General features: G+C 34.4%; 1 protein-coding gene across 1 annotated transcript in view; it reads left to right on the forward strand.

The window, feature by feature from the left end:
* The window catches only part of LOC148948577 (endoplasmic reticulum aminopeptidase 1-like), a 76,877-nt gene that overhangs the window by 42,138 nt on the left and 18,034 nt on the right, over positions 1-16,705 (forward strand). The window contains exons 8-11 of the mRNA XM_089093994.1: positions 8,132-8,286; positions 8,598-8,846; positions 12,847-13,014; positions 15,534-15,750. Coding sequence (XP_088950120.1) covers positions 8,132-8,286; positions 8,598-8,846; positions 12,847-13,014; positions 15,534-15,750 — 789 coding nt within the window. The remainder of the gene's footprint in view (positions 1-8,131; positions 8,287-8,597; positions 8,847-12,846; positions 13,015-15,533; positions 15,751-16,705) is intronic.

The raw sequence follows: 16,705 nt of genomic DNA on the forward strand, positions 1-16,705 counted from the left end.
GCTGTTCTTGTGAATCCACCCTCCCCCTCTCCCAAAGTATGGGTCTCCTGAAACAAGCTGTTGTATATCTATCTGAGCGGATAATATCATATTTCAGTTGTATCTACCTTTTTAGTTTCAAGAAAATCGGTGTTGCTGTTGCCGAGATTTTATGTTTTTGATGGAAATTTAACGTTTATGATGGAAATTTAGTTTTAATCGGTTATCATTCCTTGTTTATATTAGAATATAATATATCATATTTAAGTTGGGTAAATATAATCATTGCTGGCAGTAATATAATCAGATCCATTTGCATTCCAAATGTTTTGAATTTTAAGACGTGGAATTGATGTTGTCAAGCAATTATTTACGTAAAAACTAGTTGCTGTTTCATGCATTGACACTTGGCTTTTGAATTTTTTGCTCTCTCCTTTTTAAATTCGCTCTATATCTCATCCGATCGTTTTCTTTACGATCTGATCTTTACGTTTTTTTTACGATCTGATCTTTACGTTTTCTTTACATCTGATCGTTTTCTTTTCATTAAAGAGAACAGCCATTTTTTGTGACCCCTCTTTGTTCCCTCTTATACAAAGAACAGAAAAGCGGATCAGAGAGTATATCTAGTTTAGATTTATGCTAAAATGACAATTAAATTCCAATGTTAAAAACTACATTTCCGTGAACTGATATGAAAGCAGTCACTGAATGTGACTGCTCTTCAATTATCCATATCAAATTCAACAACTGATGGCTTTTATTCTTTTCTCTTTTCTCTAGAAGTGATTCGTCTTTAAAATGTGAATAAGTAGCCAAGATATTGGGACCAATAAATGGAAAAACAAAGACCTTGCTGACAAAGCTATTTAATTATCTATATCATTTACACTAATGATTCTTTCTTTCCTTACGTTTCAACCTCTTTCAGCACTTGTAGTTTTAACTGTGGTTTTCAAGTTCTTTAGCCAATTATGTTTATATAAAGACTGGAGTTCACTTCCTTCAGACATAGTAGGGGCTGATAGTATCAGCTAATACAAGGGCAGGTTAGTTCAGGTAGGCTACTATTTTGTTTTCAGTTGCATGAGACACCGTAATCAGGCAGGGACACGGGCATTTATTTTGAAGGGGGTTTTTAATGACGGGGGGGGGGGGGTCAGAAGAAAACTAAAAACACAGATTACTTTTGCGGTATACATAAGACGCTATTGAGAAAATCGTTTGAGGAGAAGGGGGCATGGACCTGAAGGTCTCCTCATCCGTACGCAAGTGATTGTGATGTACTGTGTTGTAAAGGCTATTGCTTCTTTCATTTTTTCTTCTGATTTTCTCCTCATATTCTTGTTATTCAATGTGTTTCTGTTAGTTATTATGATCACTTCTCCTTATAACATAAAACGCGTGAAACTACACAAGGTAAAGAGAGGGAAGCTGCTCGTAAAAAATTGTAATGTAGGTTTTCATGGCTTGCAAGATATAACCAGTATGTGAAGGGTTTCAGACATAAACGTGAGCATAGCTTGAAAGAGGTTAGCCTGGACAGAACTTACTTCCCTTGGAAAGCCCAAGCCCCCCTTCTCTTAGAAAAATTCTCAAAATTAATTGTATAGCTAATTTCCAGACAGAGTATATTGCCCCCCCCTTGGTCATAAAAGTTTATAGATATGCCTGTAAATATAAGAAATGCAATTGTATTCCTTTCTTTATCTCTGGTTTCCTCTTGAGGAGTCAATCCCGTCTGAAGAAGATGAATTTTGTTCCAGTCCTAACAATGCAAGGGCACATCCTATTTCAGTAACTACTGCTTCAATGAGAAATATCCAGGACATTCTTATGAACTTTTTCCCAAATCCGAAAAGTAACAATGTCACTTGTTAGGCATTGTTGGCTACCCTGACAACGGGATTATCTTTATTGGTATTAAATGTAAATTTTGTGTATTTTGGCTGGAAATTACGTTACTGGACTGGATTTGGAATCAGATAGAAAGCAAAGTGACATTTGATATCATCGCCTTTGGCAAGTGTTTTATGAATTTTGGGATCTTCCTTGATACCCGAGCGTTCTTCTGATATCTTTTTAAAATGCGCCATTTAATTTATTGTCTTTCGAAAGTTTGGCCTTTTGCTTGCTCTGGGAGGGCTTTCAATTTTGTTATTTTTCACAGTTGATATTCTGGAGTGGCTCTGGTAGCCAAAGCGGTACTTACGTATTATATCGACCCCACCCAAGAAGGGAAGTTAGGTTAATCATAAGGAAATATACATAAATATGATGAAAATATAATACTTTAGTAAGAGAATTATGTAAACTACAACAGAGGATAATGGAAAACAGGCCGCCCATAATGCATAAATGTCAGTAATACTCACATTGAATGGAGCTTTAGTTTTTATATTTGTAAAATTATTGATCAATTTGAATTCAGTTATTTTATTGGTTGGAAGTTAGTTATTTTGTGGATATTGCATTGATAGCATGCGGGCCTGGATCGAATAGGTGTGGGTTTGGTATATTTCATTATGATTAACGTAACTTTACTTCTTGGGTTTGATCGATATATAACGTAAGTACCGCCAAATCTAACATTCTTTGGATTAAAATCATGGCCCGAGAGCCAAATCTTTCGGAAAGATATTTAGGACTCTAAGAGCGATTACGATCCTGAGTGCGATAGTCTCCTGGACCACTATAAGTAGCAATAATCCAACGACACCGATCGACTACGAATTTCTATACTATCTATTTTGTTATTGTTCTCCTCCTCCAAACTATCGAATAAAGCAAACACTGCACACCTATTTCATTCATTTTCGATCTTTCTTGCATCAACTCAAGCGAAAGCAAATATGAACCATGAACTGACGTTATTATTGTTCAATCCAGGTGAATGCAGGTATATTTAATAACGATCGTATTTTAGTTTGAAACGTATTTGAAAAATTTCCTCCCGCTGACAATCCCCCCCCCCGGAAATTTTTTTATGCAATCCTCCCCCTGTGGTAAACTCCTCCTCTGCAGAAAATTCATGTAGTGGAAAATCTCCCATCGCGCTAAATTCTCTCCTGGAAAATTCCCCGCCGGTGGAAAATTTTCCCTCCCCATTCCCTTTCAATGGGGAATCGAGTTCATAAATCGAAAAGTTGGATAATGCACTGAATCGATAGACACTAACATCGATCTTTTTTCGAACGTCAGGGTTCCACAATAGAGTTTGTCAAGTTTTCCTTTGCCCTATATTTATATAAATTACATAATTAATTTCTTTTGATTATATATGCAAAGAATGGGAAAGATATATAAATCAAATTCATTTTAATATGGGAAACACCCCCACTCCGTTGAAAATTTCCCCCACTGACAATTCCCCCCTGCAAAATTCCCCCCACTGACAATTCTCCTCCTGGAAAATCTCCCCGTGCACAACCCCCTCCCCCCCCCCCTGCAGCAAACTTTTCCTCTGCAGAAAAATCCGCCATTAGAAAATCACCCTTTGCGCAAAATTATCTGGAGAATTTTCCGCCGGTGTAAAATTCTCCTTGACAATTCCCCTTCATTGGGGAATTGAGTCCATAAATCAAAAAGGATAATGCACTGAATTATTAAACACGAACATTTTCAAACGTCAGAATTTCCAAAATAGAGTGAATCAAATTGTCCTCTACCCTATATTTATATAGATTACATAATTAACTCATTTTAATTACATATACAAAGAGTGGAAAAAATATATACAAATCATTTTATTTTAATGCAGAGACTCTCCCCCCCCCCCCCCCGCTTGCAAAATTTCTCCCGGAAAGTTCCAACAACATGTAAAATAACGATAGCATATTCAAATCGAAAAATATTTGAAAAATTATCTTGGGTACAAAATGAACGAAATTGTTTGAATGCTAAAGTCAGAGAATTTATTGAAAAAAAAAAAATTCGGAAGTGTATGAGATAACCGAATCAAACAGTTCGTGGTAACGAACTGTAAGTAAGGAGCGACCCGGCTCAATGGTAACCGAAACTCTAGAAAACGGGTTATTGATACCAATAGATATATCAAAAGAATCAGATTTCAATGCTGATTTCAAATATATAACTTTCATCAAGTTTAGTGCTACCAATCAAAAGTTACGCGCCAGAGAAAATTTGGCGGATTTTCGAAAAAAGGGGGAAAGACCCCCTAAAAGTTATAGAACCTTAATGAAAATCACACCATCATATTCAGCGTATTAGAGAACCCTACTGTAGAGGTTACAAGCTCCTATCTACAAAAATGTGGAATTTTACATTTTGTGCCAGAATAAAGATCACGGGTGCGTGTGTTTTTGTTTGTTTGTTTGTTTTTTTCTTGTTTTTTTTTTTTTTTCCCAGGGGTGATAGTATCGACCCAGTGATCCTATAAAATAGTGGGAGGGCTCATTGGAACGGAAATTAAAAGTTCTAGTGCCCTTTTTAAGTGACCAAAAAAAATGGAGGGCAGCTAGGCTCCCTCCCACGCTTATTTTTTTCCCAAAGTCACCCGATCAAAATTTTGAGATAGCCATTTTGTTCAACATGGTCGAAAATATGATAAATATGTCTTTTAGGGGTACTAAATCCCCCTATGTGCCCAGAGGGTGAGAAAAATTTTTTTACATTTACCAATGTTAACATTTTAGTTTGGTTTTTGGTTATTTATCAATATTTTTTATGTTGTTTTTTTTGGGGTTTGGGGGTGGTAAGGTGGGGTCGGTGGTTATGTTGGAGGATCTGTTCAAGAAGGAAGTTTTCATGGGGGAAGGGAAATTGCCATAAAGGGGGCGCTGGACTTGCCAGCATTTTTTATTGGTTATTGGGATGTATACAACCATTTTCAGGAAGGATTTTTTCTGGACGGGGGGGGGCGAGAGGAGGAGGGTACTCTGGAGAATATTTCCGTGGAGGATGTTTCTTTGGGGTAAGGGACATTTCTATGAAGGGGGCGCCGGATTTCCAAGCATTATTTAAGAAACGATCAGAAATTAAATAAAAAAAAACAAGTTTTTTCAACTGAAATGTAAGAAGGAATATTAGAACTTAAAACGAACAGAAATTATAACGTATGTGAGGGGGTTCTCCCCCAAGTCAGTACCTCGCTCTTTACGCTACAGTTTTTTTTTAGTACTTTCAAAAGAGCTATCTATTCTAATTAAACGGCCTTTGTGATTCAGGGGTTTCTGAATAAATTTTTTTTTTGATTTTAACGTAAAGAGCGTGGTATTGACTAAGGGGAGAACCCCTTCATATAAGTAATAACATATACGTAATAAAAAAAACAATAAAAAAACAAGCGATACGGCTCAATAGTAATCGAAACTTTTAAAAACGAAATTTTGATGTCAATAAATGTATCAAAAGAATGTGTTTATAATGCTGATCCTAAATATATAAATTTTATTAAGTTTAGTATTACTCATCAAAGGCTATGAGCCTGAGAAAATTTACTCGATTTTTTAAAGAGGGGGAAACATCCCCTACAAGTGAAAGAATTTTAACGAAAATCACACCGTCAGATTCAGCGTATCAGAAAACCCTATTACATAGGTTTCAAGCTCATATCTGCAAAAATCTGCAACTTTGTATTTTTTGCCAGAAGAAAAATATACGAATATAGAAGTTATTTACGTAATTTTATTTTTAAAGACATAAATTTATCAAAATAAAAGTAAAATTTTTATGAAAATAAAAGATGAATTAACTAAAAAACTATCATAAATTAAATAAAAAAAACAAGTTTTTTAAACTGAAAGTAAGGAGCGACATTAAAACTTAAAACGAACAGAAATTTTTCCTTATTTGAACGGGGCTGTCCCCTCCTCAACGCCTCGCTATTTACGCTAAATTTTGACTCTGTCTAAAAACTTTATTTTTAAAAAAAAAAAAAAAATTTAGCGTAAAGAGCGAGGCGTTGTGGAGGGGACAGCCCCTTTCATATACGGAATAATTTCTGTTCGTTTTAAGTTTTAATGTCGCTCCTTACTTTCAGTTTAAAAAACTTGTTTTTTTATTTAATTCATACTTAACTCACCAGTTAATTAAATATCCAGAAAATGTGAATATTGTGACAGGAAGAAACTGTCATATATATATATATATATATATATATATATATATATATATATATATATATATATATATATATATATATATATATATATATATATATATATATATATATATATATATATATATATATATATATATATATATATATATATATATATATATATATAATATATATATACATAATGTATGTATGTCTTTCTCCTTTTTTTACAGGTACCCATATGGATTCTATGCAAAACTTGAATTGAATTTCTGTGTACCGCTAACTGATTTCTATGTACCGCTAACTGAGTGATGTTGTTTGATTGTCTAGAATGATAAGCACGTGAAAACGATCTTTGTCCTAAGATTTCGAGTTTTTTAGGGTGAAATATATTCTCATAGTTCCATGTATTTGTATTTTCGTTCTAAAATTTTTTGGTTTTCACTGGAAATGAGTAAAATAGGTGCTCGGTTTTAGTTTTCCTGTCCTTGCAAAAATTTTATTTTTCAATTCATTTCACTTAATTCTTTCTTTTTATTTTTTTATTTGATGGACTTCTTTAATATTTCCTCTTGATTTCTGTCCGAAGAATTCTTTAGAATGAAAAAGAACTATTGGGCTAAAAGTGTTTTTTCTGTGTGTTGTTTTAGCCCCCCTGGAATCATCCTCTGATAACTTATGGATACACCTCTGAAGCTCAGATCTTGTGTACCTATGTTCTAATTATTAATTAACCTGTTCAGAAGACATCTCGACTAGACCTATTTTCAGCCAGAACATTAGCAAGATTTCAGTATTTTTTCTTCTTCTTAGTATTGAAAAAAAAAGTTTTATCAATTGAAAGTAAGGGGCAAAATTAAAACTTAAAACAAAGAGAAATTATTACGTATATGAGGGGGTTCACCTCCTCGTCAATACCATCCTCTTTACGCTAAAGTTCGCATTTTGTTCCCATTCTTTAAGAATGACCACTGAATCATAAAGGCTGTTTAATTAGAATCAATATCTCTTTTAAAAGTACAAAAAAAAACTTTAGCGTAAAGAGCGAGGTATTGACTAGGGGCAAACCCCCCTCATATACGTAATAATTTCTATTCGCTTTAAGTTTTAATGTTGCTCCTTACTTTCAGTTGAAACAACTTGTTTTTATTTTTTTTTATTTAACTTCTAATCGTTTTTTAAATAATGTTGGGAAATCCGACGCCCCTTCACGGAAAATTCCTTTCCCCCATAAAAATTCCTCTATGGAAAGATCCTCCCACGCAACCCCTGACCCTAACTCCCAACCAGAAAAAAAAGCTGAAAATATCTGCATACATCCCAATAACCAATATCCCCCGGAGACTTTGGGGGGAGGGGGATCAAGTCATCCTCAAAGAAGTAGTTATTTGATTTTTCGACTATACTGAACAAAATGGCTATCTCAAAATTTTGATCGGATGACTTTGGGAAAAAATGAGCGTGGGAGGGAGCCTTTTTATCCTCCAATTTTTTGGTCACCAAAAAATGACACTAGGAATTTTAATTTTGGTTTGAATGAGCCTTCTTGCAATATTCTAGGAACAGTGGGTCGATACCCCTGGGAAAAATAAAACAAATAAACACGCATCCGTTAATCTTTCTTCTGACAAAAAAAAAAAAAAAAAAAAAAAAAAAAAAAAAAAAAAAAATCCACTATTTGCAGATAGGAGCTTGAAACCTTTACAGTAGAGTTCACTGATACATTGAATCTGATGGAGTGATTTTCATTAAGATTCTATTACTTTTAGGGTTTGTTTCTTCTTTTTTTTCCAAAATAAGGCAAATTTTCTCAGGTTTGTAACTTATGATGGGAAAGAGTAAACTTGATAAAACTTATTACTTGAAATCAGCATAAAAATCTGATTCTTTTGATGCCTCTATTGTTATCAAAATTCCGTTTTTTAGAGTTTCGGTTACTCTTGAGCCGGATCGCTCCTTACTTGCAGTTCGTTACCCAGAACTATTTGATTATATTATTGAAAGGCAGCAAACTCTCAGTAAGTATATTAAAGCGGCTGAGACTAAAACAGGACACATAATATTAGTAAATCTACCCTTTTGTTCTAGATTTGGTTGCAGTGCCTGATTTTGGCGCGGGAGCCATGGAAAATTGGGGACTGGTAACATACAGAGAGGCTGCAATACTTGTCGATCCAGAGCAAACATCAACAAAGTCTCAGCAATATGTTGCCATTGTTATCGCACATGAACTAGCTCATCAGGTATATGTTTGAAATAAATATGTGATGAAGTTTATTATCAGTTTTATATGATTATTATCTTAATTTAGCCAAATACCACTTCATTTAGCTCATCTTCTCCGTCATTATTTTAGCAGTCTTTCAGCGAAATCTTTCCTGTCAATTCTAAACGAGGTGTATTTTTTATTTTAAAAGACTCCAAGGAGGGAATAAACTATTGAGAGTGGAGGTGGTTGGTAATATCTTGTAAAAGCTAGTGTAATTGTGTATGTATGGATTTATACTTAGCCCTGTTCTGTCTATTAATTATTAAAAACAAATTCTAATTGTAGTGGTTCGGCAATTTGGTGACAATGGACTGGTGGAATGAACTATGGTTAAATGAAGGATTTGCAAGCTTTTTGGAATACAAAGCCGTAAGTTCCATAATTGGGAGTTGGCGAATGATGGATCAATTCATACTCGAGAAGACACAAACCGCTTTGGCATTGGACGAACTTTCAACCTCGCATCCTGTCTCCGTGTCGGTTGACGATCCATCAGAAATAGAGTCTATATTTGATGCTATATCATACAATAAAGTTAGTCTACACATAAACTTTATCTCGGCTTCTTTTTTCAGAATATGCTTTAGCTTGTTTAAAATGGTGTCTTTTTTATGATGAAAATAAATTATAAAATGAATTAGAAATTTACAGAAGAGATTCTAAATAAGGACCCGATTTTGGCGTTGTTCAGAAAATGCTTTTTAGGGGCAACGGAGGGGATGAAGATTAAAAAAGATCCATTTTCTAACAGAAAAATGTCGAAATTTTCCCTTATGCTGTAAAGTTTTGCCTTTTTGTAATTTTTGGTCTTCTAGTTAGGGCTGAATCGCTCCTTTATCCCCTCCTGTGTTTGCCCTAAAAAATTATCAAATATATAATAAATATTTTGAAGCTGCGGATTTCCTTCACAATCAGAGGTACTTTCAGGCTCGTATCATCTCATTGAGCCCATTGACCTTTTTTTGGAAATTGATTGTATGTTTCTTGGGTTTTATATGATGACGTTTGATGAAACTACTATGAGATTTTGTCAAATTTTCCTTTTTCAATCTGGGATATCGCTTTTGATTTTTATTTATCTCACACTTTGTGTGACAAACATTTCCAATAAAACTTTATAGATATGGGGGGAAATCCAATCTCAAATACTGAACAACAACAATTTGTTTAATCTGCGAAAGATGATCTCCAGATAAAATCTATTTTCTCCAGTTTTTTTGTCATGCTAAAAGGTACCTGCTCCCCTGTTTTTCAGTCAAGGTCTCAATTTATTTTAACTTACGACTCTTTGCAGAAAGATAGCAGATACGTTCTATACCATTTGTAGTTAAGCTCTTAAACAATGTCTTTTCTTTTTTTGTGCTTTTAATTGTCTTTTTCTCCATGTTAATCTAACTTGTATGTGTAAATTTGTGATGATTCTGTTTATTTTCATTTTCAAGCTTTATTTCTAGGATGTATTTTGTTTGTTTATTTTATATGAAGACACTTTTTCAAGCACAAAGGACAGTGAAACTAAAATATGGCAATAGTGGAGTGGAAACTTGTGCAGCCATATATATCTTAAAAAATTGAAGAAAATCGGAAATTAATTTTTTAACTAAAGAGACCTCCGTATGCAGTTATACAACTTTTTTTTTATTAGTGAGTGCCAATTTAAAAAAAAACAAGAAGAAAAGAAACTTGGGTGAAGAATCATAAAAAAAGCTGAAAAAACATATAACACCAAACAACTTAAGAGGGTGTAGGTTTCCTTTGAAGGTTTAGTTGTTGTTTGAACTTATTACGGACGAAATGCATTACCAAATTTTAACTTATTAGTTTTGATCTGTTATTTTCACGTTTTGACGTCACAACGCTGACTAAAATGTGGTACTGCCCTAGAAACTATTATTTTGAAACAACCAAAAGAAAAATCTTGGAAAATCGTGGTTACTCAGGAATGAATAGAACTAAGATGGGTCAAGGAGGCAATAACATATTTTGATTTTGATTTCCTTGGTAGTTTTGGTACTTCAAGGTTTGATAAAGTGAAACGTGAATTAAGCTGATAATATAATAATGCCTTTCTTGATCAATGGTAATATTATTATATCTTATTAAATTTGGTTCTACTACTACTACTACTAACAACTCACCACAGCACCAAGCCGCCTGAGCCCAACACAGCTACGCACGCTCCTTCTCCACCCCAATCTATTAAAAGCCTCCCTTTTTTCACCCGCCCACGAAGCTCCCATTTCCTTTAAATCTTTCTTTATGACGTCGTCCCACCCCAGACGGGGACGACCTGCTTTCCGTTTAGCCCTGGATGTTTGGCCGAAAAGGACAATCTTCGGAAATCTTTCATCCTTCATCAGCACAACGGGCCCTAGCCACTTCAACTTTTCTTTCATTATAGTCCTAGAGAGCGGTATTGAACCACATTTTTCGTATAGCCTATTGTTTGAAATACGGTAAGTCAGCCGGGTACCCAATACAATCCTTAAGCAATCTCTCTGGGAAACATCTAGCAAATCTTCATCCGCTTTTCGGATCGTCCATGCTTCAGAGACATATTTGACCACTGTCATCACTGTAGCTTCTAATATTCTAATCTTGGTTTGCAGACTTATCTTCCTATTCTTCCAAAGTTTTTTTAACTGTGAAAAAACACCATGAGTCTTGGCTATTCTATTTTCAACATCTTCACTGTTCACACCATCTTTACTAATAATACTACCAAGGTAAGTGAAGCTGCCCGCCTGATCAATCTTTTCATTACCCAAGGTCACCTTTTCATCTTCACTTATTCCTAGCCTTAGTGACTTAGTCTTCCTAACATTAATTTTCAAACCAATTCTAGCACCCTGAACTCGCAAGACCTCTAAAACTTCATTCATTTTGCTCAAACTTTCATCTAGGATGCTTAAATCATCAGCATAATCCAAGTCCAGGAGACTTTTTCCTTCCCATTTTATTCCGTGGTCTCCAATTGCTTTTCCTGCGCTCCTTAAAACAGTACATCAGAATAATCCATATAAACGGGGATAGAAAACAACCCTGCTTAACTCCTGATGTAATACAAAACCAGCTGCTAACCTCATTTCCTACCTTAACCGCAGCAGTGTTTTTCTCGCACATAGCACTAATCACTTTAATGTATTTGTCTGGTATACCATACAATGATAAAAATTTGGTTCGGGCTTTGAATTTGGTTCTGGCTTTTAAAAACTGAGGGCTCCCTTTAATAAGTCTTCCTCACAGGGAAATATAGGTCGAATAATACTGAGTTAAGTTAGTTACCCGTCATCGAGTCTCTTTATTAAAGCCTTGTAGCTAATACTGTCTGTTGCAGGGATAGTTTTTGATAAAGACAAGTATGTAAATCACTTAGGATTACGTAGGCTAATACTTCTGTAATACTATTATCTCAATTTTTTTTAGGATGTTTTGCTGTAAAATTAATCAAAAACACTTTTAATCGGCTGTTTTAAGGTTTTTTTTTTTTTCTTATTATTTTAGAGAAAGCTTTTTAAAGTCATTTCGAAAAAAAACAAAAAACAGCTGGGCAATAGCCCAAAGATACAAAATCACGAAAAAGCTTTTAGATTTTCTGATGTAAAAAATAACGATCTGTCCTAATGATGTCTAAGCTTTTCTCCTCACTGTTTTATATAAAAAGTGTAGACAATTTTAATCCCACAAAATAGAATAAGACCAATGATAGTAGAAGTAACTTTGGACCGTCCTCTGTGCTCGTTCTCATGTTGCTTTTCTCAGCGCCAGGCAAATTATTTCAGTAAATATATTCGCTCATTTTCAAACACAGGAGTAAAAGATATCAGTTTTTATTCGGGAAAAAACAAACTACTGAAATGACAAACTCCTTATTTATTTGTTGATGTAAACTCTTACCTCAATTCAGTTTTAACTACAATGAATCTCGTGCCAAAGTTTTCATGCTGGGCCTCACTGCCTTAAGGACTGGTATCGGACCGTTATGTTCGTTGTTAGCAACATGTAGGTGACTAAGGCCCAGTCTTTCAGGGAAGAATAATGCTCTCAAATTTTACATTTTTAAAATTTTTCCAAATTTATATCGAACTTTAATGCACTTTATTTTTTTTAAATTTTATATCAAATTTCAAATTTTTGAAATTGTTTATTTGATGCTATTAAAATTTTGGTTGGCATATTGCTGATAATGTTCACAGTTTAATATTAGTTCATATCTATTAATAAAAGGTTATAATCCTCCTTATTTTTTCTAGAATAACTCACTTTAAGGGTATAAATCAGTTAACAAAGGAAAAACGATGTAAATTTTAGACCTACGAAAAAACTCCTAGTTATATTTATAATTAAATCCAACGTATCATAATGAGTGAATATGGTTTTTTAGATGCTCTTATAATAGTGAACTAACATTAATTCCAAGCAAGCTTAATCAAATGTCAGCTTTTGTTTCTTGTCGAGATTTCTTTGCATGTGTTTTTGACAATGCTGTCATAATCATATTTTAACAATGCCGTTCAAATTGTATTCATTTCAGGGTGCTTCTATACTTTACATGCTAGAGGGTGTCCTAGGAGAAGAGATATTCAAACAAGGACTTTCAAATTATTTAGAAACAAACAAATACTTGAACACAGTCAGCGACAATTTTTGGGAATGTCTTTCAATTGCTGCAAGAAACTCTTCCAACGACGTTCATGTTAAGGCAAGCTTAACTATATATTTAAATATTTTCTTTCAATTTTCTTTTCAAATTTGAGTCTGGCTTGCACCTAGTTTTTCTTTCACAATTTGGTTTGGAATTTTTTCTTTATTTCTTTTTTTTGTGCGTTTAATGATAACAATTGCAAGGTTAAATCACGTTGCATCAATAATAATTAATAACAGGATTTTTTTTTTGCAAAATTTTTGTTGGCTATAATTCAAAACCAGAATTAGATACAGTTGGACATTTTCTGGGAAGTCCCAGAAGAAAAATAAAAAATCGAAAATAATTAACAATAAAGAAGTACTTTCCTTTTTTTATAAGAAAGGGAAAATCTTTGTCTTCTGGATAATAAAATGTTGTTATTAACGAGGAATTTATAAGATAATATTACTATAACAAAAATCCAACTTAGTTCACTTGTCTATAACAAATACAAAAAGTCTAACAGGCTGTTAGATGCGGCTGCTATGGCCATTGCTAATGCTCTAATCCTATTCTACCTAATTCTTAGGCTGGTAAAGTTATTAATATCCCTTTGCTGTAGCTCTTAAGATACAAAATTATTCCTTGACATTAAGGGCTTTTTTTATACTATGACAGCGACCGATAAATCAATATGCACTTATATTTTGGCTTTATAACCAATAACTACGCTTAGCAAAAGAAAAGAACTAAATAAAACTATAAGAATATCTTACAATTAAAACCAAAGGGAAAAACAAGAAGTTTCTAAAATGAGAGGTATTGCCATTGTTTGGACTTCTCATTAGCAAAATTTTCGTTTTACGCTCGCAATCTTTGCTTGAATTGAATTTAGGTTGAATTTTCCTACGACAATGGAAACACCACACAATCATGGGAGTTTTCAAAAAAATATGCTATCAACAAATCTATTCTATCAAGCCTATGGGCTTCTGACTAATAGAAATCTAGTATGCCACTGAGTCATGATGTTAGTCTTTTCAGACATCATATCAAAATCAATCTTATGGCCGTTTTCTTTTTAGGAAAAACACGAAAACGCGTATTTTTAGGCCCAAATAATAAAACTTCCCTTAAAGACCCCTCGGAATATTTATTGGAAGGAGGTGGTTGCCTTGAATGTTGACCCCCTCCTCTAATGGGTGGGTATGTTTCAAGATTACTAATCTAGTTACAGTTACACTTTTCTAACAAGTTGCATCTTTTTTCAACTGTACGACTTTTTTTTTAACACAAGTATCAAGTGCCTGCCTAAACAGCAGGGGCGTCGTTTGGGGGTGGCGACCCAATAATGTGAAAAAAAATATTATATATCCCATGCCCTTTGACTATCCGGATATGGACCCCCCTTGCCCCTCCCCCAATAAAATGTTGGAGATTATCCCCTGCTAAACACCCTTCTTGTTCTCTAGTAGTTCCTCCATTAACCCTAATGAAGGATATCTCTAAGATAAATCGTCCTATGGACGCTGTCCAGCGTAATGTAATTTCTAGAGTTTAGAAACTATGTGTGAACTTACCTTATGCTCTTGGTCGTTTTTGTTGATTTCCTAGGAACTATTCCGCGAAGCTTTCAGGCGGTTTTGAAGTTCAATAATTTTGTTTGCAGTATCATACTGAACTAAGCACACAAAAATCATGACCTTCCAAAGTTAAATAAATATACGTGGGTAATATGCTGAAAAACGCTGTTTTGGTTTGGCGCAATACATTCCTGGATCAATTACCAGAATAATTTTTTTTTTATTGTATAAGAGTAAAATTTAGATAACTTATTTCAGGCAATCATGGACACGTGGACACAACCCTTTTTTTCACATTATTGGGTCGCCACCCCCAAACGACGCCGGTTCAGGTGGTTGCCTTGAATGTTGACCCCCTCCTCTAATGGGTGGGTATGTTTCAAGATTACTAATCTAGTTACAGTTACACTTTTCTAACAAGTTGCATCTTTTTTCAACTGTACGACTTTTTTTTAACACAAGTATCAAGTGCCTGCCTAAACAGCAGGGGCGTCGTTTGGGGGTGGCGACCCAATAATGTGAAAAAAAATATTATATATCCCATGCCCTTTGACTATCCGGATATGGGCCCCCCATGCCCCCCCCCCCCCAATAAAATGTTGGAGATTATCCCCTGCTAAACACCCTTCTTGTTCTCTAGTAGTTCCTCCATTAACCCTAATGAAGGATATCTCTAAGATAAATCGTCCTATGGACGCTGTCCAGCGTAATGTAACTTCTAGAGTTTAGAAACTATGTGTGAACTTACCTTATGCTCTTGGTCATTTTTGTTCATTTCCTAGGAACTATTCCGTGAAGCTTTCAGGCGGTTTTGAAGTTCAATAATTTTGTTTGCAGTATCATACTGAACTAAGCACACAAAAATCATGACCTTCCAAAGTTAAATAAATATACGTGGGTAATATGCTGAAAAACGCTGTTTTGGTTTGGCGCAACACATTCCTGGATCAATTACCAGAATCATTTTTTTTTTTTATTGTATAAGAGTAAAATTTAGATAACTTATTTCAGGCAATCATGGACACGTGGACACAACAGATGGGATTTCCTTTAATCTACATAAGTCGAGACGACAAAATAGTCCACGTTAAACAAGAAATGTTTCCAAGTATTTTCCGAAATTCTAATGATCCGGAAAGGCCCAATAGCACATGGAAAGTACCAGTTAGTTTTGTAACAAGTATTGATCCAACTCGTGAGTTTCATCTATGGCTCAACGGCTCCTCAGGTATTAAATAGTTCTACTTCCAAAATTGATTCACAGGATAGGCCTCAGAAGGGGGAGCATCTCCCTTCTAAAAAACTAAACCAGAAAAGATGAAATTAAATTAAAAGTATGTTCTAAAATTTGGAAATCTTAAATGGGGGCCTATCATAAAAGGGATAGGCTATTTCCTTTCAGTTTATAGGAGCTGAGCAAGTTCCCCCAAACGAAGGATCTCCCTGAAATCCTTATCTAATAAAAAAAGATGAACAAAGAGAGGGAAAAATAAGTTGTTTATTGGCTGGCCAGTAACCATGTTGACAAGAATTTAGATAGATGTGTTGGGGTCCATCTAAGTATCTACGTTTCTAAGTTTCTACGTTTCTACGATTAGGGTCTACGTTTCTACCTTAATCTGTAATAAAATTGTTTCCATCAGAATTGTTTCCAGGAATTGTTGAACATTATTATCAAGCAAAGGAGGAAAAGACTAGGTGCAAAACTGTCATGTTCTGGATCCTGTTATCTTTAAAATAATTCTCAGTTCTATCGCTATATTAAACAATTTATAAAGACTGATGTATGAGTGGCTGCTGTTGTTTTTTTTTGTTCGGATTCTCCGAAATAATGAAAATTTTTATACATTGACATAATCAGCCTTACTTGTAAGCTTATCGTGCACATTTCCCTTATCTCTACTATAAAGGAATGAGGGGAAGAACTACATGAGAAATCTGACTCAAGTAATAGCAGTAATTAAAACCGCTAAAAAAAAGTGTCCTCATGATAAACGAAATACTCTGCATAATAACTTATAAAAAAATGAATCCCATAAAGAAACAAAACCAAGCAAAATTGGGGTTTTTATAGGCCAGATGAAGACACTGAAAGAACAAAGCGAATATTTCGAGAGGAAAAACACCTCTCTTCTTCAGGGTGAAACGAAACGATGGATCAATAAAAGCCAAAAATTAAAATA

Source organism: Artemia sp. Qi Xiang Cuo, chromosome 9, assembly GCF_049724085.1.
Source record: "Artemia sp. Qi Xiang Cuo chromosome 9, ASM4972408v1, whole genome shotgun sequence".
NCBI classification, from domain to species: Eukaryota; Metazoa; Arthropoda; class Branchiopoda; order Anostraca; family Artemiidae; genus Artemia; species Artemia sp. Qi Xiang Cuo.